This window comes from Melanotaenia boesemani, chromosome 1 (assembly GCF_017639745.1).
Source record: "Melanotaenia boesemani isolate fMelBoe1 chromosome 1, fMelBoe1.pri, whole genome shotgun sequence".
In the NCBI taxonomy this organism is placed as follows: Eukaryota; Metazoa; Chordata; class Actinopteri; order Atheriniformes; family Melanotaeniidae; genus Melanotaenia; species Melanotaenia boesemani.
In genome coordinates, this window is record NC_055682.1 from 16743281 (window position 1) to 16770356 (window position 27076).

The 27076-nt window shown below is 36.6% G+C and overlaps 1 protein-coding gene across 3 annotated transcripts in view; it reads left to right on the forward strand.

Moving 5' to 3' along the window:
- gpc5a (glypican 5a) overlaps positions 1-27076 on the forward strand; it is a 148765-nt gene that overhangs the window by 60662 nt on the left and 61027 nt on the right. For all 3 annotated transcript variants that reach the window (XM_041985529.1, XM_041985522.1, XM_041985523.1), the window contains 2 exons: positions 7658-7778; positions 26875-27037. In XM_041985529.1, the coding sequence (XP_041841463.1) occupies positions 7658-7778; positions 26875-27037 (284 nt within the window). The remainder of the gene's footprint in view (positions 1-7657; positions 7779-26874; positions 27038-27076) is intronic.

Consider the following 27076-nt stretch of genomic DNA (forward strand, 5'->3'; position numbering starts at 1 on the left):
CAGACCACAATAATTACAGCTACCACATTGCCCGGACAGCTCTGTCTGGCTAATTTCATGTCTCTCACTGGCACAAGTCAATACAACTTTAAGGCTCAGAGCTTCCTAGTAATTGGAACAAACATGGCAGTAGTGATGTTTGGAACTAAATCTTTGCCAGAGGCACAGCTGACTGCTGTCATATTATCCTCTTTGTCACAGCGTTCAGTAAAGGCACAGAGTTCTCAGTGCACATACCAGCAAACCTTGTAAGCCTGATTATAATAATCCTTTATGAAAATACCTTATTACAACCTGTCTGTGATAGTTTTGGCAATAAATTTATCTGAGTCAGTCATAAATAAAACATACTCTCAGAAAAAGTCTTGGCTTATATTAATTTTTATGGAACATAAAGTTTCTTATTTACTATAGGAAGTATTGATGTATTTTTTATTAGTTATGTCCATACACTAACTATTGCTGTCTTTTCACCATATTAGCTTGCATTTATTATACCAAACAGATGTTTTTTAAACGTGGTTTTCCTATTGGTTTTGTAAATTTAATTGCATATCTTTCATAGTCTTGCCTTGGGTAGTTTCTGTCCTATTGAGCGTAATTGAACAGGCTCCCTGGAGGTCATGGGTTCTGCTATTTTCCCATTTTTGCTGTGCTCTGCAATGAGCCAGAAAGACTTTTGTTCCCTCACTGTAAGGCAGGTATTTCATACTAACTGCAGGCCGGCTTTGTTTCTCACTCAGTCATCCATGAACAGTGTCTATAGTCTACCGCCTTCATCTCCCAAGTTGCTAAACTCCTCCAAAACATTTTGATGGAAGTGGTCTCAAAAGAAATAGATTTCAAACAGGCAGCTTTGATTCTGTCTTTTTATTGCTGAAATTGTGATAAGAAGCTGGGTCGAGATCTGGAAAATTTATCTCAGTTTGAGATTTTAAGGCCTTGAAGTGACATAATAGACACACATAAGTATTTATACCATGGTCTGGGTGAATACTCGATTCTGATTGGCTGAAGGGTGTCCATTAAAAAGTGATAATGGACACCTATGAAAGAAATTTCGGTCAAATAGCCTTGTTGTTGTAAATTATTGCGCTGACTAAATGGTAGTTGGTAACAGTGGCAACAGAAGGTCAGATGCCAGGCTGCAGACACGCCAGATCATGTCTGTGATGGCGCATTGCTGTGAAAGCAGGTGCAGGCTTATTGGGCTCCATCAGTCCAGGAGAGACGAGAATGGAGCAACATTTTGTCGTCCCTCAATGTTCCAACCAGCAGTGGTCAGGGTCCACAAATGTTAAATCTCTGTCCTTCAAACGCCACTATGGATATGCCAGTATCTTTATGAAATGTCACGATCAACGGCAGTGTTGCATTTAATTTTAAATAGGTTGTCACCTGTCTTTCTGTCTTGATTACCTTACTAACATACTTGATACAGAGTGAATGGTGGATAACATTATAAAAACAATTTAGGATGGACTTGCTTGCTTGATACACATTTAATGATCAGAGTGAATGGTGAACAATATTTCTTGCAATAAAAACGATTTAGAAACTCTCTGTAGACTTTGATTGTTTGAAACAAAATGTTGCATCATCCTCTGGACACACACAAGCTGTAACAGCTGCACCCGCTCTCTGAAATGATATTTGTGTCATGTAACATATCGTCAAGCAATCATCTCCCTTCCCTCCACTGATCAGGTCTAATACAACAACTGCGGCCGATTGAGCTGCAGGTTCTATGTCAGAGCCAGTTAAGAGCTGCCGCTGGAGACACGCCAGATCACGTCTGTGACAGGGTGTCGCTATGAAAGCAGCCTGCAGGCTTATTGAACGATGTAGGAAACTATCTGTGGACCTTGACAGTTTGAAACTAAATGTCGCATCATCCTCTGGACACACATGCTGTAATAGCTGCACCCGCCCTCTGAAACGTTGGTACCTTGGCAAACAATGAAATAGTCCACTCAGCTGCTTCTCGTGAAAAACATATGATTTTAATGTTAAAACAGCAACATTAACGCATCAATAATTTATTTACTGTTTTTTTCTTTCGTAAGTGACCATAGTAAAAGCGGGATAATGCCCTTCGAGGTGTTGGTTCACGCCTGTGCATCGTCCATTAATTTATGATAATGGACACCTTGTTGGACATTCTCCCTTACATGTCTGTCTGTCTGTCTGTCTGTCTATCAGTCTATCTGTATATGTATATATGTATATATACATAAAAAGTGCTGGGCAGCGATTAAAATTTTTGATCGCATGGCATGATGCATCGCGATTAATCACATTGTTACGCGTAAAATGTCTCTTTCCTTTAAAAGAAGGCATACGAAGGCAGTAAATTTTGGTTTGCAAACACAAAATCAGGGGTCTCCAACCTGAGACTCTGGAGCTGCAAGTGGCGCTCTGGACCTTCCACAATGCCTCTAAATACGTGGCTAAAATATTTTTTTAAATCTATCTTTCCTGTCTTTAGGTTAGAAACCAGGGACTTTTTTTTTTTTTTTTTTTTTTTTTACTTTATATAATTTTCCACAAATATCCACATCCTTTAAAAGAAAGTCTGTCTAACCTTTTTTTTTTTTTTTAAATAAAGGTTTTATGTTTTTCTTTATTTTAAAACCTAAAAGTGAAAAAAAAAAGTGGTTCTTCAAAAATAACAAATATCCTATGGTGGCTCTTCATTAAAAAAATATCTATTAAGTTGCCTTTTTGAAAAGTCTCGAAACATTTGCAGCTTTAAAGGAGTTTTATTTAGCTGGCTGAGGGAAAAATGGCTCTTTGGATTGGAAAGGCTGCAGACCCCTGCACTAAACACATAAACAGGTTTAGCGGCAGTTTTCTCTTTAAACACCAACAGTTAAAATATTTCTTCATACATATTTATAAAATCAAATATTTATGAGAAAGAAGGATGAAATGTTCAGGATTTACTAACTAAAAGGTAAAAAGTCAGCAGGATGAATTTAAAGCTGTGAAGCTGCTTCCTTCTAAACACAGAAGGAACAATATGTGATAAATATCAGCATCAGGTGAACAGACAGAAAGCAGGATTAGAATCTCACAGCTTCTAGATGGTGAGGAGAGAGAAATATTCCCAATATGCACAATAACTTCCATCCATGCACCTTTACTGGTTCATTATCCAGATTTCTTGCCTAGAAATTCTCTAATACTGTAATAATATAATACTAAAAAAGAAATACTTTCTTCTATGCGATGGATTTGTGGAAAATTACGTTTAAAAAAAAAAAAAAAAAAAAAAAGAAAACGCCCATAGTTTTCATCCTAATGACAAGAAAAATCGATCAAAAAAATTATTACTGGTACTTTTAGTGTCATGTTGTGGAAATTCAAAGCAATATTTCATGGAAAAAAAGCGAAAAAATTTATATGAAAAGAGTGTTTCATATAAATGTAAAGTTGCTTTGTCGTTGGTAAATCAAAGTTGTACTTTTGTTTTGTAAATGTAAATATAGTTTATATGATGTAAATATGCATCGTGACAATGTAAGTGTTGCAGTAGATGCAAATGTATATCGCAAAAATGTGTTTCACGCGATGTAATATCGTTTTGCACTTCCCAGCCATCGTAATTTGCAGTGCCATGGAATGAAAAAAATGTTTTCTTCAAAATATAATAAATACAGATTAACTATTTTCTCACTCGGTATTCATCCACATTAAAATGATACACCACTGACCAAATTATTAGATGAGAATGGGTGTGCACAGCCTTGGATGCATGTACAACTGCATTAATTGAGAACTGAGCTGGCATCAAAGCAACTCTAGGAGCTTATGTCTGTGTTTTAAGCATGACTTTACTATTACACTACACTGTTTTGGTTATGTGTGGGGATGGTCATGTTGCCTGTGTGCTGCAATCAGAGTAAATTACTTTCACATAGTAATCTTACCTTGCCCTGACGTCAAGAAAGAAGCCAAGAAAGGTCTCAGATTTCTTTGTTACTGTTATTACAGTATAGTAATAAGTATCCCTGAGTCAGACAGGGATAAGACCCAAGGAATAAATGATTGGAATTTTCAATCTAGGGCTGAATGGTAGGGATGAGATGCAAACCAAGCATCCCTTTGGGGAGAATAGTATGGATTATATGATACTGTTGCTGGTCTTCAGAGACCTAGGCAATCACTCAGCTGCTTTATATCCTCTTGTAGGTGGTGCTTGATGCCACTGTGTGCTTTTTACTCACCTTGAAGAATAAGATGACTGTGATCAGTGTTTTTCATCTCTGACAACTTTTAAAAACCTTATCCTCATTTTCTGGTGTTGCAACCCACTGAGAATCTTTGTGTTTCATTGCCAGCCCTGCAGCATATTAGAGGTCATTGTATGCATTTCATGATATAGATCCAAGTGCCATTACTGAATGCAAGATGAGTTTTCTTGTGTGTGTGTGTGTGTGATATATTTTATACATTCTTCTAGACTAAGCTGCATTGAAATTCATGCAAGCATTTTCAGCAGTTTTGAAGCGGTTTTAGTGATAGCATGCATGTTTTCTTACAGATCTGTGCTCGTACATATTTTCATTTGGTGTAACTGGGTGCAGATGTCTCTGATGTAATCTCAATATGCTGAAATTTGAACTGTGCAGAAAGAAGGAAAATACTGCACTAAAGAGGTGGATTTCATAAGATTATCATACTAAAAGTGCATGTGGACCAAGTAATCTTTCTTTAAGATTGATTTTTTTTTTTTTTTTTTGACTCAACAATTTATTGCAGTGTCAGACCCCGCAATGTTGTTTCCAGTTCTTAGACAAAATCACAATCTCTGTGGGTGTGCCCAGGGATTAAAGAAAGCTGGAGGCAGGTGGATCATGGCTCCAGCATACATGGTTCAGGTGCAGGTTATCCCAACATATCAAGTTTTACCCGCAGGCACATGTGGCATCAAGCAAACCAAGCCTTGACTTTCACACTTATGTTCTGGTTTCTCAGAATGTTAAGCTGCACACAAGAAGCCAGGGTATTAGATAAAAAAAAGTTTAACCTGTTTAAAACCAAAATGCAGTTAATGAATCCAGAAATGTCTCTAAATGAAATTTTCTTCTTTTCTTTTACACAGAGCTTTTCTTTTATATATGAGAAATGTTTTTAATACATTTTGTTTTAAGGTCAATCCATTAGATATTATTACTTAAAACAGAATGCCATGTTTCTATGGAGGAAGTACCCGAAGGCTGATCTTCAGGCAAACAAAAGGGTTTATTAAACAAAAGCGTGGTTTGTTCATCTCACTGATTCAAAGTTGTTGCTGTGCACCATGGCAACAGCCATCATGTCTATCGCAGCACTTTGCATTGCTGGATACAGTTTGCAAGTTAAACTGGTTCAATGCTTGTTGGACATTATGCATTAACTGTTGTCGCATTAGGTGGTATATAAAAATTTTCACCTTACATAATGACATTTTTGTATGTGGAATAACCTGATTGTTTAAAATTGTATTTCATAAACAGTAAATTAGTCCCAAAATTTGAACTCACGTTTGAAAACAAACTATTTGCACCTGAATTACCAAAGCACTTCTACCTCAGACTCTTATATCTTTAATCAGACTTGCTTTTAATATAGAGTTCAGTTCATTTCATGCTATACATCTCCGCTAGCAGAGGACAGAGGCCACAGAAAGAGAAGAAAGCCTATAAAAAAAAGAAATGATGAAATCAGACTACCCTCTTATTAAAAAAAAATAATAAAAAAACATTGAATGACAGCTGTATTTTTCTAAAACTAATCACATTTCACGGCTCTGAATTGCAGGAAATTAACATCAAAATTACATCTCAAGAACCCAGACAGCCGGAATACATTTGAATTCAGCCCCCCACCTTTTATTTTATATAAATTAGCCTCCTGTGTGCTTCATTTAGTTTATTCACACTTTCTTTTTCTTTCTGGCTTTGTGCTGCCTAATAATCACAGGCATTTTGAAGCTGACAAAAACCATTAAATTTTCATTGCAGATTGTGCTCTATTTTAAATTTTTAAGTGAGATATTCAAATAGAAAGACCAAGACCTTGTTGGTTTCCTCCAGCTGTGCTTTGTCAGATCTGGTGTGAACACATGTGCACAGTATGCACAAAAGCGCACAGATATTCCAGCAATGAGTAACTTTACCTTGATCCTCTAGTTTGATTAAATGATATGGTGGAGATTGAGATGTGAGTGAATTGTGTTCAGTCACCTGCCGCCATGGTCACAGCCATTTTCTCTGACAGATGGTACAGATGTTAAAGAGTGACGAGTCCTTGAGTTGAACTGAAACCTATTACCAAGCTATAACAACAATGAATAGTTGTGTAGTGTATACTGTACTCAATGTCATTTATTAGTTTCATTTTGGAAGAAGTATCACACAAGCTTGATGTATGGTTTTCATAAACCATACATGAGATAGCAGCCATTGCACCGCAGCAGACACACACATGTGCAGTCACTCATGTTTTCCCCTCATCACAGATCCCACTTTAACCCCTGGGTATGCCTACAAATGAATTATGCTATCACCTTTGTGTGTGTTCAGAATATTTATCATCTTTTGATAGTGCTTCCCCACAAGAAGAGGAGATAATAGATTTGATTTAATTCAGTGTGAGTGTTTTGAGCTTGCCTTTCAGACACATTGCCAGTTCACTTCTCAGTGGAGGGAATAATAATTCAGCTTCTTTACTTTGAGTGAAACTTCCAGTGCTGTAATGCATTAAATACTCCTTTACAAGAAACAATATTGAAGTTGAAAAATCGTCAAATGATATAGATGGGAAATATTTAACAAAATTATTAAACAGCACTAATGACCCTTTCTGTTGGAAATGAAAAACTTTTTTCTGATGTTAGATCAGTGTGTAAGCAGGTTCAACACTGTTGTGTCCAGTGAGTTTGAAGCTGGGGTTCTAGCCCCTCAACAGGATCGTATTATGACTAATCATCCTTAGGATGTGCCATTTTGACCAAGACTAATCAAAAGATGACCAATTACAGGTATGACAACCCCACGCTTTTATTGAAGTCTTATTAAAAATGAATCTGGTTTTATGATGACATGCTTTTATAGGCAGACTTGAGTTGTGGTGGCTCTGTAGCTGTGAGGTAATTGGGGGAACAAAACCCCCAGTTTAGGTAGAATTGTAAATGTGTTTTAAATAGGAGAGATATCTGTTTCATGCTTTGTTTTCATTTATCTGTAAAGTGAAAACAATCTCTTAATAAAAACTGAGTGGGTTGTTTGGGCTAGCAGACAGTGGACCGAACCATTATGGGGAATAAAGGGTTTTTAATTTTTCAATATTTTTAAGGAATTTGAGTTCCAGCACCTAAATTCACCCAGTTTGAAAGTAAAAAAACATTGTGTTCCACACTTCACGATAGACTCAGTACCGCTTTTTTTTTCTTTAATAGTAGAGAATACTAGAGTTAGTCTGTCCAACATCATGTACAGTGTAGCACTAAGTGTGTTGATGTTGATTCAACATACTGAAGCTATAATTGTGACTTCCATTTCTCTACGTTCCTCTACAGTTTAATGATTGTACATACTCTACAAGATTATTTAATATGACTGATTGATATATGGTTAAATATAACAAGACTTTTGCCCTCTTTTCTTCACAGTTACACACTCCGTGTAGTTGGCAATGGAATCCGAGCTCAAAGTGCTAACCCGGAAGTCAAAGTAAAGGAAGCAGACCCTGTCATAAACCAGATCATTGACAAACTCAAACACATCAATCAGGTGAGAAACCCTCCCATCCTAATAGTCATTCTATAGAAGATTGAATGATCTCAAGGTTTATAATATCTCTAACTTCCTATTTTCACTGCTCATTCACCCACCAACTGCCTCAGGCAATTTACTAATTCCCGGTGCCTCTTTGTTAGTTTGTAGAACATGTAATGCCCTTTTTCTAGCTGCTCAAAAATCCAATTCTCTTCACTTTCCACCTTTCAATCTCAACAAAATGATTCATTTATATCATCTTTCACATTACCGGTAAGTATCGCTTATATAAAAATGGTCTCAAATGCAGAATTATTTCTAGGCAATGAATAAAAGAAAATCGATCATTACGCATTTAGAAATCCATTTGATCTGGTTTTTGTGTCTTCATATTTACACATTTTTTCTGCCTTTTGTCAAAATCAATGTAGCTTTTCTATCTCTCAGCCTACTTTTATTCATGACTGTGCTGCCGCGGCTCCTCTCAGTGCTGTTTATCTCTCAGGATGATGAGATTAGAGCAGTTTACGGGAGCACTTTCTTTTCTGTAGCCTCAATAACAGCTGCTGTGGCAGCCTTTGGGTTGTTGCACTGCAGTTGCAGCTTCACAAGTCTGTTGCTTTGGTTTCCCAAGTGGCAGGCTGAAGGCCAGGTCATCTCTCTTGACCTCATGCTGGCACCCCCTCCTTCACTAATTCTCACCATCTGTGGGGTGTCAGAACACATAAATCTATATCATAACAGTTTGAGAGCCACTGATTTACCTAATGGACATTCACTGCGTATGATGCTTTTTGGTAAGTGCCTCTTTGCATCTAAAATGTGTTTCCTCATGTGTCCTTGTGCCTCTGTCAATTTTTAGTTACAGGAAAAAAAAGATTGTTTTATAATCTTGAATACTCAGAAATGGTTTATCTGCTGCATGTGATTTACTGTAAGTACTATGAAACAGATTATGATTATGAGCTCAGCCCAGATTATGTTACCATCCACAATCTGCTGAGACCAAATACTTCAGCAAGTGTAACTTTAAAACCAACATTTTCCTTTTCCTCTATATTTTGCACAGTCATCTATTTTAGATCAAAGTTTTACCATAGCTGCTGTTCTGATAATTGTATATTTTATTGATCAATAGTTTTCATCGGTGTCATTAGTTTAAAACTTGATTCTTGAGTCTTTCTTTAAAATTTTTTTTTTATTTATTTTTTGTGCAACCTAATTATGAACTAATAGTAACTGATAGTGAAAAACTCAGTCACCACACAATCTCCATCATTTATAATAAACTTGAAAAGCCTCCTGTGTGTTTCATGGAAATCTACTGTATATATCACATGTGTCAAACTTTAATATTTTAAGCTGTTGTAGTTGGCAAACTGTGGCTCATTTACAGTTCTAGCCTGAACCACCTCAAGAATCCCAAAAATGAAAATAAACTTTTTAACTTTGATTAAAGTTTTGGACCTAAAAAAGCTGAGGCAGCTTGTTGGCATTCAACCCCAGAGGAATGTTTAGTAAAAGAAGCTTTTCCTTTGGTTTATTATTTCTGATAATGAGGCTTTACAGGTGTTTGGGGTTTAATTTTCGAAATAATTTTGCAGAGGTGGGTCACGGTTCTTGAAAGTGATTAACTTTTAATTATCATCTGGATCTGGGATTTTTTTTGGTGGCCTTGGTGAAGGTGTCCAGTATCAGACTACCTTGTTCACATTTTTAGATAAAAACATTGGTAACTTATACCTGTAAGGCAGCAAAATATTTACAAATTTATATAAGATTATATGAAGAGACAGTGAAATATCCGGCAATCTCTTAGGAGAAAAGTTAATACATTTTTCAGATGATTCCAAAATGAAAACTAATGTGAATGTTATGATCATTTAATCTAGTGGCTTTAGATGTTGGTTTGACAAAATCCCTGTCCTGACTTTAAGCGCTGCGATTACAACTGTTTTTCCACTTTTTAATTGAAAGACAGAAGGGTTGTAAATAGACAAGTTGGAATACCTGTGGGAATTGTAGCGCCACCTGTCAAGGCTCGACCAACCTCCACTGCTGCAGAACGGCTTTAAGTTGTCAATCCATTTCTTATTTCCTGAAACGGGTCCTTCAGTATAACTCTGAAATGTACAATAATTTTCACTTTTGGGCAACCTTACTTTTTTTTCACCTCTGGTAGTTCAGCATTAACTTTTGTACCATTACAGGTCTTGAACTGTTTAAATTTCAATAAAAAGACACATAAATTGAGGTGTTAGAAAACTTTTAACCGGTAGTGCATTTTTAGCATTTTTATAGAAAACACACACACACACACACACACACACACACACACACACACACACACACACACACACACACACACACACACACACACACACACACACATACACACAAAAGCAAGCAAAAAACAACAACAAAGCCAAAACAGTTAATTGGACTAAAAAAAGCTTAATCCTTGATTAAAATGATCGTTTGCATCCTGATTAAATCATAATTTGGCTTCTTTTGCATAGTTTATAGTGTAAAATACTTCTTTCTTATTAGTATGTTTGTATTAAACTGATGTTGTGATATTATTTATTTTATTAAGCTATACTTAAAATCTTCTCTTTTTCACACTCAGTGGTATGAAGAACTTGTGGATTATTTATATTCTGTAATAATAACCTTTATCTAAATGAGAAATGACCAGCATTTTAATGGTACTATTGTTTTAGTGTTGTTGACCACGCAAAACATTTTACACTACTAGCCAATCACACACACACATATAGCTCTTCTTGGTGTATAATGTGTTTTTTTTTCTCTTTGCACACATTCACATGGCTGAATGCGTCTGAGGCAAATTGACGTTCTGTGTCTTGTGACATGTGCACAGAGGAAGCCAGAGATCACACTGACATTCAACTTGGCAGATGACTGCATTTCTTCCTGACACAAAAACAAAGTGCCAGTGTTCCGATTTTTTTTCCCTACATCTACCTAAAATAAATTCACACAATACTTTCTCAACAACTAACAAAATGAGACTTAAAACTGTAAGAGAGTGGAGAATAACCTTGCATTGCTGACAAACCCACTGATTGCCATAGTCACGATGAAGTAATCTGTCTGACAATCTTTACACAATTACACATAAATACACTTTTTTGTCTATATTTTTCAGTCTTTTTTTTAAAGACACAAAAGAGTGAAATAAGCAGTTAACACCTTGGTGAGCATTTGGACTGACAGTCTGAAGAGCACTGATTCAGATGGGTAGGGTGCAAAATGTGACAAAAACAAGGAACCAGTGGGTGAGTCACAGTGAATGTTTGGAATGGGTTTTTATCTAATATTAGCCATACATTAATAACTGTTTCATACCATAGGCGTGCTATTTATTACCACTGCATTTTTAAACCATGGAGAAGTACATAGAGTACATCACCATTCTGTTAGATCATATTGTTGCCAGCCTTGTACCTGTTTTTCATCTTCTTGTTATTCTGAGGCTAAGACACCATTGTGTATAGCAGAGTAGTTTTACAGTGTTGGAGCAGCGTTAAAGGTGTGTTGTGGAGATAGCAGCAGGGACCAATTTGCATATTCATAAAGCTGCACATAAATGAGCAAAGGTTTAGAGTAAGATGTGAACCATTTGAAAACATGAAGTTTTTTTTATATATTTAAAAAAAATTATAACATTTACACATAACACATAATTTTATACACAAAAAATTATAACATTTATATAACCTGTTTCTGTGAATCTACCACAAGATACAGGTGCCCTAATAGTATACATACTGTAGGAATTTGTGATTTAAATAATGTTAATATAAAAGCAGCATACAGGTGCTGCCATGTTTAACACAAAGGTGCCTGCTATCCTTCCCACTTTGGCTGATAGTTAGAATATGAGTCCTTTCAGACACATAGGCTCATTTTTACTAAAGTGGGGAACTTAGCATGTAGTCATTAATCATAAATCATGCTGCTGAGAGTGCCCAGTTCTGTGACTTATAAACACAGACGGTAACAGAGATATCAGTAATGATCAAAGCGGTCTATCAGGAGCCCAAGAGTCCCAAACCAGCACATCTGTTGAAAATCAGATGTAATTGACCCTTGACAACATTTTATTGTATGAGCCAAACAAGCAAGAAGCTACTTACACGAGCAGTTAAAATATTAATGATGTGCTATCTGGTTCAGAGAATATTTATCTAGTCTTCTTTGACAAAAAAAAAAAAAAAACTTAACATATGAATTATATATATTATATATGAATAAAAAAAAAAAATAAATAAAAAAATTAAGAATGTATATCTGTCAGTTTATTCAGCCACACATTATGCAGCTCACGATATATATTATCAAAACAGTTAAAACAAAGAATAAAACTGTCTATTCATAATCTTTAGAGTTTTTTAGAGATGTGAAATTGGAAAATGGAAACATTTTCTGTATGGATGCAGTTTAGTCTTTGTCCAGAAATGTTCGTACTGTCTTCTGGTTCAATTATCAGAAACAACTTTGTTTTGGTAAAGCAGCTTATTTTTGTTTAGAGTCAATGGCAGCATTACATCTTTCTAAATAATTTAGGCACCTAAATAATACCACATACATTTCTCATCAATATGACACGTTTTGGAATTTAACTAAGCAAATTAAGCTCTCTTAACCTAATGTGATGCCCACAGCAAAGGTGATGCAAGTTTTTTACCCATAGTTAGAAACATGCACATCCCTAAAATATACACAGAAAAAGCGCAAACCAAACATAGAGCTCATTAGTTTCAGGGGATATAAATAATTCCCAAATACAATGTCAGAGATTGACAGTGTTTCTGTTAATTAAAAGAATAAAACAGACGAGCCATTTTTGGCATAAGTGCAAATTTAGGTGTTGGAGGAGAAAATATTTCAATAGTAATTAAAATATAAAATGAAACTGCTATGGAAGTTATTTATTTTTTTTCTTTTTTGACAATATCCAAATAAAAAAAAAAGTAAAATTAAACATAATAAAAATGCCCAAAAATTGTACAAAGAAACAAAATATATTATTCATTAAATAATAAAACATTTCATATTTGATATAATAGATAAAGATTAATCTTTAATGATAATATCTAATGACAGATACTAGGTAGGTGCAAAATTATGTTTCTTTACATCAAACCACAATTGAAACATTTGCGACATTGCTAACCAGATTACAGCTGCATTCCAGGTTTAGTATTTGCTGAATTTCTTTACATTTTCTTTTTCCAGTGGGACGAATGTAAAATTGACCAATTTACGTTTATGTCCGAACATGATAGCTGGATGTGATGGCTGTCCTAAAAGCTGTTTTTGTGGAACAGAGAGCCCTCAGATGTGTTATTGTGTAGTTAAAACCTGTTTGTATGGAAATAACACATTTGCCCTCATACACAAGAGCTGTTTGCCAGATCTTCATGTTTTGTGCCAGCTTTGCCTCTAGCACATGCAGACAAAAAAAGAATAAAAATACCGCAGGCTAAATGGTGACCCTTCCATATTTCATATGTAGTCAAGATTGTAACCTTACAGATCTGTGTTCAGTAAGCTGTACCTTGCTACAAGCTATTCTGATATTCTGTTTATAATTTTTGGAGGAAAAAAATAATCAAGTTTAAAACAGCTAAATATCTCAAGCTCCATTGCTGGGCCAAACTGATGCTCAAAGGAAAAATCTTTGTTGTGCTAGCTGAAAGCCTCATATGAGTTAATAATGCACTGACTTAACAAATAATTAATTACCAACTATGTTTGCTTCATATTGCTACTCCACATTAGAAACATAAAGAATTACAAAACTGTGCAGAAAATCTCCTCAAAAGGTATGGCATAACTGAGATTTACAACCATGATTTTATAATTCATTAATTTAAAGTATGCTATATTCAGTAGCAGAGGCAGAATGTGTGTGATGTTGTTGTAGTACTGTGAAGGCTTCTAGTAGTATCAGCGTTTGATGCAGCTTCTCTGTAAATGAGCTGTTTGCTAGTTTGTTAGCAAGACTTCTAAACACACATAGTTTCTTAGGATAAAATCACAGCTGGATGTATTGCATGATGCAAAGAAAAAAAATAAAACTCTTCAAAAACATTGCAAAAATAACTTCATATTGATCTGGGAATTTGAATCAGATAATTAGAGACTGATGACCACCAGAGAGCAGTAGAGGGTGGTCACCCTGATCATGAGGGTTATTTTTTATAATAAACCTTTGACGAGCATACGGTTCCTCAATTTATAATTATTTGAAATGTGTTGCAAAATAAGCTGATACTTTTGGGGAGCTAGAAGCATTGTCAGGGTTGCAGGATACCCAACTGCTAAAAGAAAATATAGTCATATAAAATTAGCCCAAAAAAAGACAAAAAAGACCATTATTTTATCACAACAAGCAGAATGAGTCATATTTGTATCATGTTAAAAGCTTCCCTGTAAATTTAAGACAATATATTTGGTGGAGAAACACAGCAATCTAACTTGAAAGGTAAAATAGCTTAAAAATGATCTAGGAAAATAAACAGAGAAAACACTGTATTTTTTAGAAGACTTTCAAACTGCTGTATTCACCCAACCCCATTGTTTTCCACTATTAAAAAAATATGACTTCAGCTGCCTGATCTTCCTTATGAACTTTTTCCACTGGCATTTAGAATTAAATTATCTAAACTGTGCATCTTTTTTAATTAGATATTTTTAAATGCAAAAGTAAATCTCCAAATCAACCCAGTAAACAACACAATGAAAGCTTGATTTCCAGCAGGTTTTTTAAAGCATTTAACAAATCAATGTAATGCAAGTATTGAGTGTTTGTGCATGTATTCAATATGCAATGGTTATTAATATTGACAGAACTAATGAAATTAGTGAACGCTTTTTATATGTGATTTTAATTTATTTGTATTAGTGTTATGTCCTGTATTAAATCATGTATGGCTGTCATAGTTTTTTAAATTTACTGTGAGAACTTACTGAAATGGACTGTCATTTGCATTTCAATTTCCACAAAAACAACTTGTTAGGGCCTCTGCTGAGGAAACCCTGCTGTTTCTGCAGTAGCTCCTTTAAAGATTTGGAGTAAGGGCTTTCTGAAGCAGTGAGAGCACAAATGAGTTAACAGCGTATCTGAAATGTATGTGGTTATACCTTAGAGTCACAAAATTATGGAAAATGCTCATGTTTTCATACCAAATGCCAATAGAGGAAGGTAAAATCTTACAAATGATGCTGTGAATAAGAATTGCAAATGTTTTGTATTATACATCAGACACAAGTCATGTGGCAGCTTGTGTGTTCACAGTCCTTGAGCCTAGTTTGCATTATCATCTCACTGGGACTTGATTTGCAAATACTCCTGATTGGCATCTCATTAACTGCTGAAGTACAGCACAAGTGTCAGCCTGTGTGTCTGACCTGAATTGCCATTTGTCATCAACATTAAACTTATTCCTCTGCTGTTTAAAAGGTCTTGATCACATGTGTCACGAGGAGTTCTGCATAACTTTAAACAACAGTGTCACAAAAGCATTACATGTTGAATTCATTGACAGTGTGGCTGTTCAAGGTGGACAGTAAGGTTTGAGAAGGACATAATTGTCATAATATAAAATGCAGCCAGTGCTGAAGTGACTGATATCTGAGACTGTTGAATTTATCTGTGGTAGACTGAATACTTAATGCAAGGGATGCATTGAGTGTGTGTGTGTGTGTGTGGGGGGGGGGGGGGGGGGGGGGGGGGGGGGGGGGGGCATGTGGTTAATGGCAGCTCAGTTTATTACCTGCAAAAACATCAATTACATGTACCAGTGCCCACACTGATTCTGTTGTACACATGAATGACTGAATGCACATCTTGTACATTACACAGCACATTAATCTAGTAAGTCTCTATAACATTGGTGCAACTTATTAATATTATGGAGTACGCCTTAAAGTACATGTGCATTTGCACATGACTTCCGAGTTGCTTGTGTGAATGGCTTGACAGAAACGGGTCAAAGTAGACTGAAATATGAGTAAAAGACCCCACTGTTGGGCATTTTTGTTCGGATAAAAATTATGCATCCATACAAATGCTGATATTCAGTGTTTGTCATCTACTTTTTACTTCTTCCATCCATTTGCCCCTGACCTTGGCTAAGTGCAGCAACTGCTCCTAGTTTCCCTAGGACCGAATGGAAATGCATCATTACTATTCCACAGCCGAGACTGCAGGAAAACACAAAACAGCAATGCAGCTATTGACAAATCCATCATGAAATCTGAGCTAACAAACTTGGGATTTCATCATCTTGCTCATCAGCAGCTCTTTCCTATGAATTATTTGTTGGCTCCTCTCCTCTTTGCCTGTCCTCTCCTCTTGATGTGGTAAAACCCATCAAGAATCTATAAGTAGGCCCTGTCCCTGTGTCTCTCAATCAAAATCAGGGGAAAGCAGCTCCTCACCCAGTCTGCTGGCTGAATTATTTACCACTCATTGATGTGGTGGTTGACCAGCAGTTTTGCTTGTGAATTATTCATATCCCCTCTCCTCTTAGTCCGAAGGATTAACACTGAGAATGTATTCACATTTTATTTGCTGTGCTTCTAAATTTGCATACCTCAATATAACGTTTGAATAATGTTTAAAAAAGGCCAGCAGGGGAACACAAACAATCTTATTTATAAGCATCATCCAGTTCTTCAGATGTATGGCTATTTTTCTCTGTTTTTTTAATATGATTGATTGTGACTTACAAATGCAGTTTGTTCGATTAATACCTGTTTGGTACAGAGCAAAATGTCAGGAGTGTGTCAGGTAGTCTTATGGGAGATGAATCCCAAAACCTGCAGCGACAAGGCTGCATTAAATTCCCACATTACGATGCATTAACAAAGCATAACGATCTGCTTGTTTGTTTAACCCATGTCCATGATGACAGAATTATACCTGCAAGATAAGTAAAAAAAACATTAAAGGGGAAATCCTGCAAAATTGCATACATGCAGATAACTATCAGATGAGAGTATCTGCTGACTATATCGTCCTGTTAGTGTAATAGGCCAGCAATTGACATTACAGTTTTACACTGAAGCAACATTTAAACATTTAAATGTATATATATATATATATATATATGTATATGAGTTCCAGTGCCTCGGTTCAGACTTGCACTTTTTAGTTGGCAGCCGAAGAACCATTTAACTGTTTAATTGTGTTCTTTTATTACTAAATGATTTTCTTACTACTCAGGGAGCTCCTCCATCCTCTTTTGCTCCTGCGCTCGAAGAGCTCTGGCTTTAGGCTGTACTGTGGTTAAATTTAAGGGCTCAAATTAATACAGCCTGAAACCACCATGTCCTCTACCACACTATCTGCTTCAGGGGATTCTGGAAGGGAAAAATTCTCTTCTCTGAAAGAATTCTCTAGAGTATAGTGTTTTACCTTTCAATGTTTCCCTTTTTCTTCAGCTGTGGCACTCAGCGACTCCTGCCTCAAGATCTCTCTATTTGAGACGTTCTCTTAAAACAGAGTTTGTCTTCCTTGATACTGCCAAATTCCATAATACATAGCTTTCGTATTTACTAAATTAGATGACTTGTGATGACTCTGTTTGGACTTCTTAGTTTATCTTCGTGGTGAAAATGAAGACAATGTCTTTGGGTTTAGCTATAACTATTCAATAAGCAAGTAGAAAATGGATGTATTCACCTGCATTCATTGACTGTTGCTATGTTTTATACAGCTGCTGCCTGTTTGGTGCACTTATATGAATCATTATGGTGGTATGACATATAAAAACTGAGACTGTGTTTTTTACAGACTTGTCTCAATGAAATCATGAGCAACATTCACAAAAAATAACCACTGTCCTAATATTTAATGCTATTGCATTGACAGACTGATGAGGCATGTAATGTTGTGCATTACTGTAACTGTAACTCTTAACAGGTCAATAAAGTATACTTCAATAATTTCAGCCAAATTTAGCTTTTTGAAAGTTCTACTCAGTGATAAAATTCACATTGCTGTAGCCTGTTTTCAACCAAACAGAGATATTTATACAGCACGCCAACAGTGTAAGTTTGCTGTAATGAACAACCACTCTGTGCAAAGCTGTGCCTCAGGATGTGTTTGTTGTTCAAAGCTACACTATAGGAGACTTCTTGCTCCAGTAGCATTGCACATTGTTGTTTTTTCTCTTTTTAACATAGATATAAGATGTCCGCATAATTCATTAACAGTTTTTAATTATTTATTTTTTTATGAATGCTAAAATGGACAGCTAAATTAAAAACAAAACAAAGCATTGTATAATAATTTGCACTCACACGTCTCTCTCCCTGACCTGCTGTCTCCATGCTGCTGCTGCTACAACTACTGCTTCTGGATAAACACACTGTCAGTGCTACTGCTGCAGAGAGGGAGATGGCAAGTGACAGTGTGTGTCTTGGGAGCCGACACATATCCTGACACTTTTTTCCTCTGACTGGCAAATATGATCATTGTACGATCTCTCCTCCGCCCTCTATTTACAGATAGCAGAACGGGTTCAAAGAGAATACTAATGAGCTTAAAATTCCAGTCACAGCATGATTCATCTCTTGGATCTCAGAAGGTGTGATTCATTTTGCCACATGACACCCTGCACCTCTTTAGGAAATGTACCCTCTGCAAAATCAACAGTCTGACAGTAAATGGGTGCTTTAACGTGTCACTCCTAGTTGATCTGAATCTTTGAATTCTTTGCAGTACTTTTGGGACCAGATCTGCTTTTGCCTGCAGGATAAATATAGCGATACTGCCCTTACATTTACGAGACACCCTAACTTGTCAGTCATCTTGTTCCATCACTGTAGACACAGTTAAAATACATATCGTAATGGTGTGAAGCCGCAAATTGTAGTTGACAGCAGACTGAAAAGTTAAAGCATTAGATGGCAGCAAGTGACACTTTCTCTTCTCTGCATACAGAATACAGAAACAAAATTTAGACAAAAGCTTCATGGCCAAAAATCCATGTAAGTACTTTCATTGTTTTAGTTCTACCAGCTTCAGTTTGCTATAACTCCTGCACCTGATGCCAGTGCCTGCTTTAATAAAAGTGTTGCTCTGTGGCGCTTGCAACAGTGAACAAGAAACACAACAAGACAGCAGACTGTATTATGAAGTGATACTTCAGAAAATACACAATAAAACAACTGTTTTCTTTGGAGGCACATAGTTGGTGTGTGTGTGAGTGTATGTGTGTGCATATCTGTATGTTAATATTCATTATACTGGCTACCTGTGGGGAGAGGCTGTCTCTGAAATGGCTGGTGCATGATTTAATGCTCCGGTAGCGTTTTCCAGATGGCAGGAGCAAGAAAAGTGTGTGTGGGCTGGATGACTGGTGTCCTTGATTATGCTCTGGGCTTTCCTTATGCAGCGGGTAATGAAGATATCATACAGCCACAGTAGGTCTGCGCCAATAAATTTTTGATGGAGGCTTTACTGTGTTTTGCTGCAGTTTTTCAGTCCCATGCAGTCCGCTGTACTAACCCATATACTGTGGTGCAGGCTGTCAGAATATACCCGTTATGGTGCAGTGATGAAAGTTAAGCCAAGCCTCGGTTCTCATGCCAGAGCTTTTGAGATGCCTCACAAACTGCTGTCTTTGTTCTGATTTTCTAAACTGTTGGTGGAAGCAGCTGATATTATGAGAAGACTGTGATGTGTACAGCAGTCACTGTAGAAGTTTATAAATATATCATGTGGCCAGGCGTGTTAGGGTTTAAGCTTAACAAAGGCAGGGAAGGCTCAAATATACAGTATGTAGACAGCAAAGTCAAATATTTAATATGAAATACATATGGACTGTATAATTCTATTTCAACTATATAACTCCCTAAAAATGGTCTTCTATGTATGTATCCTTTAGATAATTCTTTTGTCCTCCCCTTTAGTTTTTACTATGGAAATAATGGGCTAAATTCTACGGAAGCCGAGAGTGACCGTGCTCGCCTATTCTTCTTTTTCAGAGAATAATTATCTCAAGATAATGAGTTAATTTTCTTGTTATATCGAGATATGATTAAGGTGGGTTCAAAAGTAAGTAGTTACTGTGTTATACCTGATTTCATGGCTCAAAATAGATCCCATGTCAGCTGGGGAGGGTCTACTGTCATTCTGTACTTGTGTAATTCTGTGAATGATTGATGGAAAAACTTCATAGTCAGACATTTCAGTTTTTGTCGGATATACTGATCAGGGATGGATGTTTCTTGATCTGACTTCAGCTTGCTTCTGTTTCTGGCTGTACTAAGTGATCCCAGTACAGAGCAGCTCTGCACTGGGATACCCCTTGGACCCACCAGTTGAGGTGTTGGGAGTGACACTAATAAGCTAACCTCCCCACTGCCCCACACCCCTCCCGGGCACTGACAGCCCTGCAGAACTCCTTCATAGACAGGCTGCTGCACCCAAAGCTTGAAAGAGCTATTGCATGTCCTTGATTCCTGCAGCATTTAGACTGGAAATAAGAACTGCTCCAAGTAAACCACAAACACACTCAATAAAATCCAATATAATTTACATTCTTACATTTTCTTATTTTTAAAATTCTTATATATTAACAATAATTAGGTTTCTGAATGGGGAACATTTGTGGAGTTTATACGTTCTATGTATATATGTATACATGAGCTCTCTCCCAACTTCTTCCCACAGTTAGATTTGAGTCTCTAAGTTCTTGCCGGGAGTGAGTGTGAATGTTATTGAATGTTTGTCCCTCTGTGTTGGTTCTCTGATGGACTAGGAACAGCTGCAGACCTCTCGCAGCCCTCCATTTGAATAATCCAGAAAACGTTTTGTTGAGTGTTAATATCAGGGGAAATATCAGGAATCCCACAGGGATCAGTTGTAGGACCACTGCTCTTTAGTCTATATATTAACATCTTTCGTTATTCATGTCAGTGGGCAGGTCTTCAAGTTTATGCAGTTGACATAGTTATATAAGTTTTTAGGAAAACAACACTAAAAACACTAAAAAAAAAACACAAAGCCTTTTTCTGAACACATGCCATAAAAAAGACAGTTTGAATAAGTTTTTCTTCTGGTAAAAACTGCATCAACTGAACTACAGCAGATATTAAATTAATGGACCAGAGCATTAGTCAAGTTTCTAGGTCAGATATCTAGGTTAGGCATTGGACTTTAAATTGGAAATTTAATTTGTACACATTCAGAAACATCAGAGAGACATTAATTGTTTTGTAAAATTTCACATGAAAAAGCATACATTCTAATATACCGAGGATTCAGAATGTGATAATCACACTTTGCTGTTTCAAGCTTTCTGCCCTTTTCTGATATTTCCTGCCAGGCTTCAGTTTTTCACTTTTTCTTCCTGAAGTCCTGGGGGATCACAAGGAGCAGTTACTTTATGCCATGCGTTGGAAAAAAAGAACCTTTCATTGGCCATTTTGCTTGACAGTTAAATTGTTGCCACTGTAACTTCTGCCTCTTATCAATGACAGCATCCCATTAGATGCAGTCCGTCTGGCTGTAGCTATCTCCATTTGAAATAATGGCTTTTTCTGTGCATTGTTCAATTTGTGTTTATGGCATGAAAGTCCTGGATGGCAACCATTTGTCCAATTAACCAGTTACATGAAAGCAATACAGTGTTGCTATAAAGGGTGCGTCAGTACCGGGAGATGGCAACCACTGGGCAAAAATGGGAGTGGGGGGGTGGGGTGGATGGGCAGCTAAGAAAAACTTGATTTTGATTAGTCCAGCATGTTCCTATCTTTGCTTAACTTGTCTTTTTTTTATTTTTTGAATGCTTAAACAGTAAGCTCACTTGTCTTTTATTAGTACTTTATTACTTCCAATTCAAAGTGCTTTAATGAAATAGATTGACAAAAGTGTTTGACTGTTCATTAACAGTGAAGAGCCAAAGCCAGTAAAATGAGAAAATTCATAAAGCAGGCACTGACCTTCATCTTTCAGTCAAATGTCCACTTCTTTTCTTGGCTCAGGCTAAAACAGCTGTACGTACATTCTGCTTTTCACATTTGGAAGAAAGCCTTAAAATATCTCAAGAACTGAAATACTTTACAAGGCAGAGCCAATGAAAAGACCTTAAAGGAGCAATATTGTGCCCTCTTTTAAAAAGCTGAATCACATACTTCATTCAACACAGAAATATGGCACAGCACTTTGATTTTACTGTTACTCCACTCACGTCTTTCTTGAGTTTTATAATACCATGGAAATTAGAAAGACACAAATTACACTCAGTGTTTCAAGGTTATTACTATACATTAAGCACATAGATTACCTATCCTAAGAGTTGACAAAACAAGCTGAGCTCAAACTACCACACACAGAATTGACAGAAAAATACTTGTCTGGGTGGCCATCATTCATGTCTTAAAAGGGGCCAGCTTGATGAAACGCAGCAACAGAGACAGGAAGACTGCAGTCTGATACAAACTGGCTGTCAACAAATTTTCCCTTTTAATTTCTGTCACATTATATTAGCTCAATAAACCCTGAGCTGACATTCGGCCCATTTTCTGTGTTTTAAGTGTTTACAGGTATTATGTTAAGAAATGTTCAGTAAATGGGCCGATTTTAACTACAATTTGAATTTGTAATGGTAAGTGGTGCATTCCATGACAAATTGGTGATTGGAATTTCCAACTGGGGGAGAAAAAAACTAATAAATGCCAATATGAAGTTAGTGTCTGAATATAAAACATTAAATAAACTATTGGTAGACCATCATAAGCTATAGTTTTTCTTTAGAACAATGTAACTGCTGATGAGAATTTGTTTATAAAAGTAGAAAAATAGTTGTCTTCCTATTTACTGGGTGCAGGGTAATGATAATTATGGGAAGGCTGGATTTTTCTCCTAGTAATTTAAGTTTGACCTGAAAATTCACTTAAAATCTGAAACACTCAATGACTCGCATAGGTTCACACCTATGAGGCCCTATGAGGTTTGTTTTGTTTTTGTTTTTTTTTTTATTTGACTTGCAACTAAGTAAATGCTTTCAAGGGCAAAAAGTTATGTTTTTATATTACTTTTTTAATTACTAGCAGTAATACACAAAGTAATTTTTCAACAGCTTTCTTTTAGCTATACTGTCTTTCAAATGCTCTAAACAATTCTGTGGGTGCCTAAACTTTGTGTTTCATTTTTTTTCAACCTGTTAATTAGAAAAAAAGGTTATTTAATTTTTCATTTCATTTTATAAAAGATAAAATGTATGACTGAACTGATTTGCAGAAAAGGGGTTCATAATTATCTGAACTAGTGTTTGCCCAGAATCTGAGTTGTACTTTCAAACGGGAAGAATCAGCAATCAGCAGAGGATCATGCAAGGTGTGTAGCAGTGGTATAATCTAGTAGTATTGTTAATATTTAGTCATTACTCACTCTCCACATTCTCCAATAATAGCCAGAGGCTTACCTGGGAGGGGGGGAATGGGGTGAGGGGTGAGGTTTGTTCCAGAGCTGGAACAAATCAAAGCACCTGTCTCCCAGCCCGTGTTAGACAAAACCCTCTGCCACTCATGGAGAAGAGGCTAATAACACAGTTAGGCAATTCAGACTTGCTTCATAGTGTGTCAGTAAGAGTGGTGTGGCTGTTCAATATAATCAAACACTGAGCAGTTACTCCCCTGGCAAGCTAAAGAATCAAGCAGTCTGCTGAGTGACAGGCTCGGTCAAATGTGATGAATCTTTTCAACAAATAAGCTGAACAAATAAGCTGACTGTGAAAGATAATTATAGTTTATGAGACTTGATTAATTAATTACTACTGTTTGATGCAAATCAGCAGTTCTGGTAATGGCCACAATGAAAGCAACACAGAAGTGTGGGTCAATCTGTTCATTGTCTTTGGATTTCTGTATTCAATAACTTAGAGCTAAAATTTGCAAATGTATTTTTATACCAAAATTAGGGTTTGACCTCAAAATGGAGTAACTTTTTGTGTTCATGTATTTGTATAAATCACATTTGAGTCATCTCATTGTCTAACAGTTAAATCTCATCTAACAACAATGAAGGCTGAGAATTTTACCAACAAATCCCATGAAAATACCAAAAGCTATTAATATTTTAGTCTGTTCATTTTTATTTTCTATTTACATATCATGATGAAATGATTTGTGCTTTTGAGGGGTGTAAAAGTAACATCGAACAACAGACAGCAGCTCAAATCGAAGCAGCGGCAACTTACAACAGCACTTCCTGCAGCTGCCACAACCGGCCGTGAATCTTTACAGCTTTCCAGAGCTGCTGGAGCTGCTGACAGGCTGGTATGGTTCAGGACCACCTTGTTCTTGTGTAGCTGAGGAGATTCAGGAGGGGAGAAGTCTTCCACCTCAAAGACTGCTCTGTGGCTTAGGTGCTTTGAATCTCGCTTTCCATCTATCTAGTGGCCGCTGAGCTGCTGTCTGTCAATCATTTCTGTCTGTGTATCCCGATCTGCCCACTCTCTGCTCCCTGATCACCCCACACCTCACACCCCAACCCTTGCACTTTTAGGCATTTTTCTAATTTGATAGTGGGTGGAGTTATGCAAAAACTAGTAAGTGTAGTTACACTTTAAGCATTTTTGGATATTCGTATAATAAAGGATGCTATGCACTAAGGTGATTTAAACTTTAAAATAAGTGTGCGTAATATTGAGAATCTTCATTATTATCAGTAAAATCAGTCAAAAATAAAATAAAAAAAGTTACCTTAATGACAAAAACTGCTCTATTCCTTTCAGACAAATTTAACACTTTTTTTTGTGTTTGAGGTTTGAATACCAGGCAATCAAAGTTTCATTGTGAGGTGACACCAGGGTTGTAAAAAATGTGAAGGGGAAATCAGGTGCTGATTAACTGCAAAAACTAAATTAATCAGGAAGCTATAGCACCCTTCATCCAGTGCCACGATTTGTTATAAGACAAAACTGACTTCAATCATCCGAAGTGCAAAATGTGGCCAAGTTGAAAAAGGCTAAAACAACACCACCTCTGATGAAGATTCACATGTACAATCATCAGGTTTGTGCCAAGAAATGCCTGGGTACAGATTTTTTGTTTAATGTTTTTTATACATGGATAAAATGAGTGGCACTTGATGGTGCAGATGGATGGAACCAAGCTGGATCACTAACAGACACCAAACATCACTTTGAACCATGGTCCAGCAGGGTGGAGGAAGAGCACTGTGTAGGCTGCTGTCTTTTAAAATGAGCTAGTTAAACTTCCTGAGGTTTAAAACAGTCTTAAAATCAACTTCTAAACCTGCTGCCAGCTTCTGGAAGGCATTTTGTTCAAATAGTATTTTACGAAGAAGTATACAAGCATAACCATACATGAGGGCCACAAAATGTATGCAGGCTCTCAGACAATGTCCCACTCCATTGCCTTGCTACCAGCAAAGGCTAAAGGGATGACTGAGTAATTACTCTTCCTCAATTGACTTTTTAGGTCTTTTGAACCCTTCTAAAACATGGAATTTACTGTACAGTAAAGAAAAATAGTCTGCTTCTTCTCAGAGTATTTTGGAGGCTGTCATTACAGCTTGAACTTTATAAAGCTGCAAACATTTTGCTAGTTACTTAAGTAATCGCATTAAAAACATGTAGACATGAAGTGGGAACAGAAAATCTGTATTTGATCAAGTGAATATGTAGATGATCATTTTCACGTACACAAAACTAAGGTCAAGTCAACTCTAAATTAATTGTCCTCCATCTAAGTTTCAAAAGTAAAGCAAAACGTTGCAACTTCACATTTAACTGAAGATCATGTGATGGAGTTCATTTGTGAATGTGTCAAAGAGGCAGATTTTTCCCACTTATTAATGGAGAAATACAGTAGAGCTCCACCTTTTTGCTCAGTGCAAATGATAAATAGATGAAACTTACAGCTCAGATGCTCATTGTTTCCCATGTGCAAACTAATGATCACCAGACACAGTTTCCTTTAAAGATGGCTTCAGAGTTGACAGCCTTTGAACTCTACATACAAAGCCCTCGAGCAGTGCTCTCAGTGCTCTACCTCCTATGAAACACAGTAAAAATTCAGTCAACCCCCAAACCAGGCAACACTCTGACACTGCAGAAACCCATTATTCTCCATAATATGTTGAACATTTGGTCATATTTCTGCAGTAATTGGAAGGGAAATCATGCTAATTACACGCAAAGAGGGAAAGCTGAGAGAGCCCAAACTCTTCATCATCTAACCTGTCACTGTTTAGCAGCAGAGACAGCAGACTGGCTCAGATATGTCCCAGCAACCCTGACACCATCTCTTCCCTGCTTGCTCTGAACCACAGCAGTTGCTAATTACCATAGACACTACCTTTCTGATCAACACAAAGCATTCTCTCTTGTTTCCAATGACGCACCATGAATTTAAATGAGCCAATTAGTGGGTGCATTTCCCTTGGTGTCGAGTTCACAGAGTCTTTGAATTAGATTCTGCGGCACAGCATTACAGCAGAAAGTTGAACTGCCCTGTAAGAAGAAGGACTGCTATGAAACTCGTGTTATAGATTCAGTTATAGGCATAGGTGGAAGTGATCAGGATACTCATACTAAGTGTTGGTTCATCAGTGCATGGTTTGTGTATGTTTAAGGCTTATATCTTTAGCTTTTAGTTTCTAATAAATTACCTTTTAGAAAATCACAAATTGCAGCAGACTACAAGGCAGAAATGCTTATTTTCTTTTTTATAATGCTAGTTTTGTGCAGATTCATTGCTTCTTATTACAAGAGCCTTGTGGCTGATTGGCATAATATGCAGCTCATGTATTTTTTGTCTATTTTCCTCTTTATATACTGGATATAATAATGAATAAAGAAAACATATTTCAAATTGCCATTGCCATGAGAGGACCTTGTGCATTTTATCCTGTAGTGAATATAGAATGAAAATATTATACACATACTGTATAATGCAAATGTAATAAAACTGTCACCATGGGCACATAAACACAGACACAGACACACACTAGTTTATTCAAACCCATTTACTTAAGATAAAAAATATGAACTTCTTCCTATAACTGTATTTTTGCTTTGTCTCTCTTCACAACCAGCTGCTGCAAGGAAAATCCATCCCAAAACTGGGATCACTGGACCAGATTGAAACAGGAAGTGGAGATGTCGAGGGACGTTACAGCGGAGACTGCGACGATGAGGATGGTTGTTCTGGTTCAGGTGGTGGCGAGGTTAAGAGGAAAGTTTCTAAAGTCTCAAAATGTAAGTTAAACTCTTTTCTACTTTTAAATAACAGCCAAC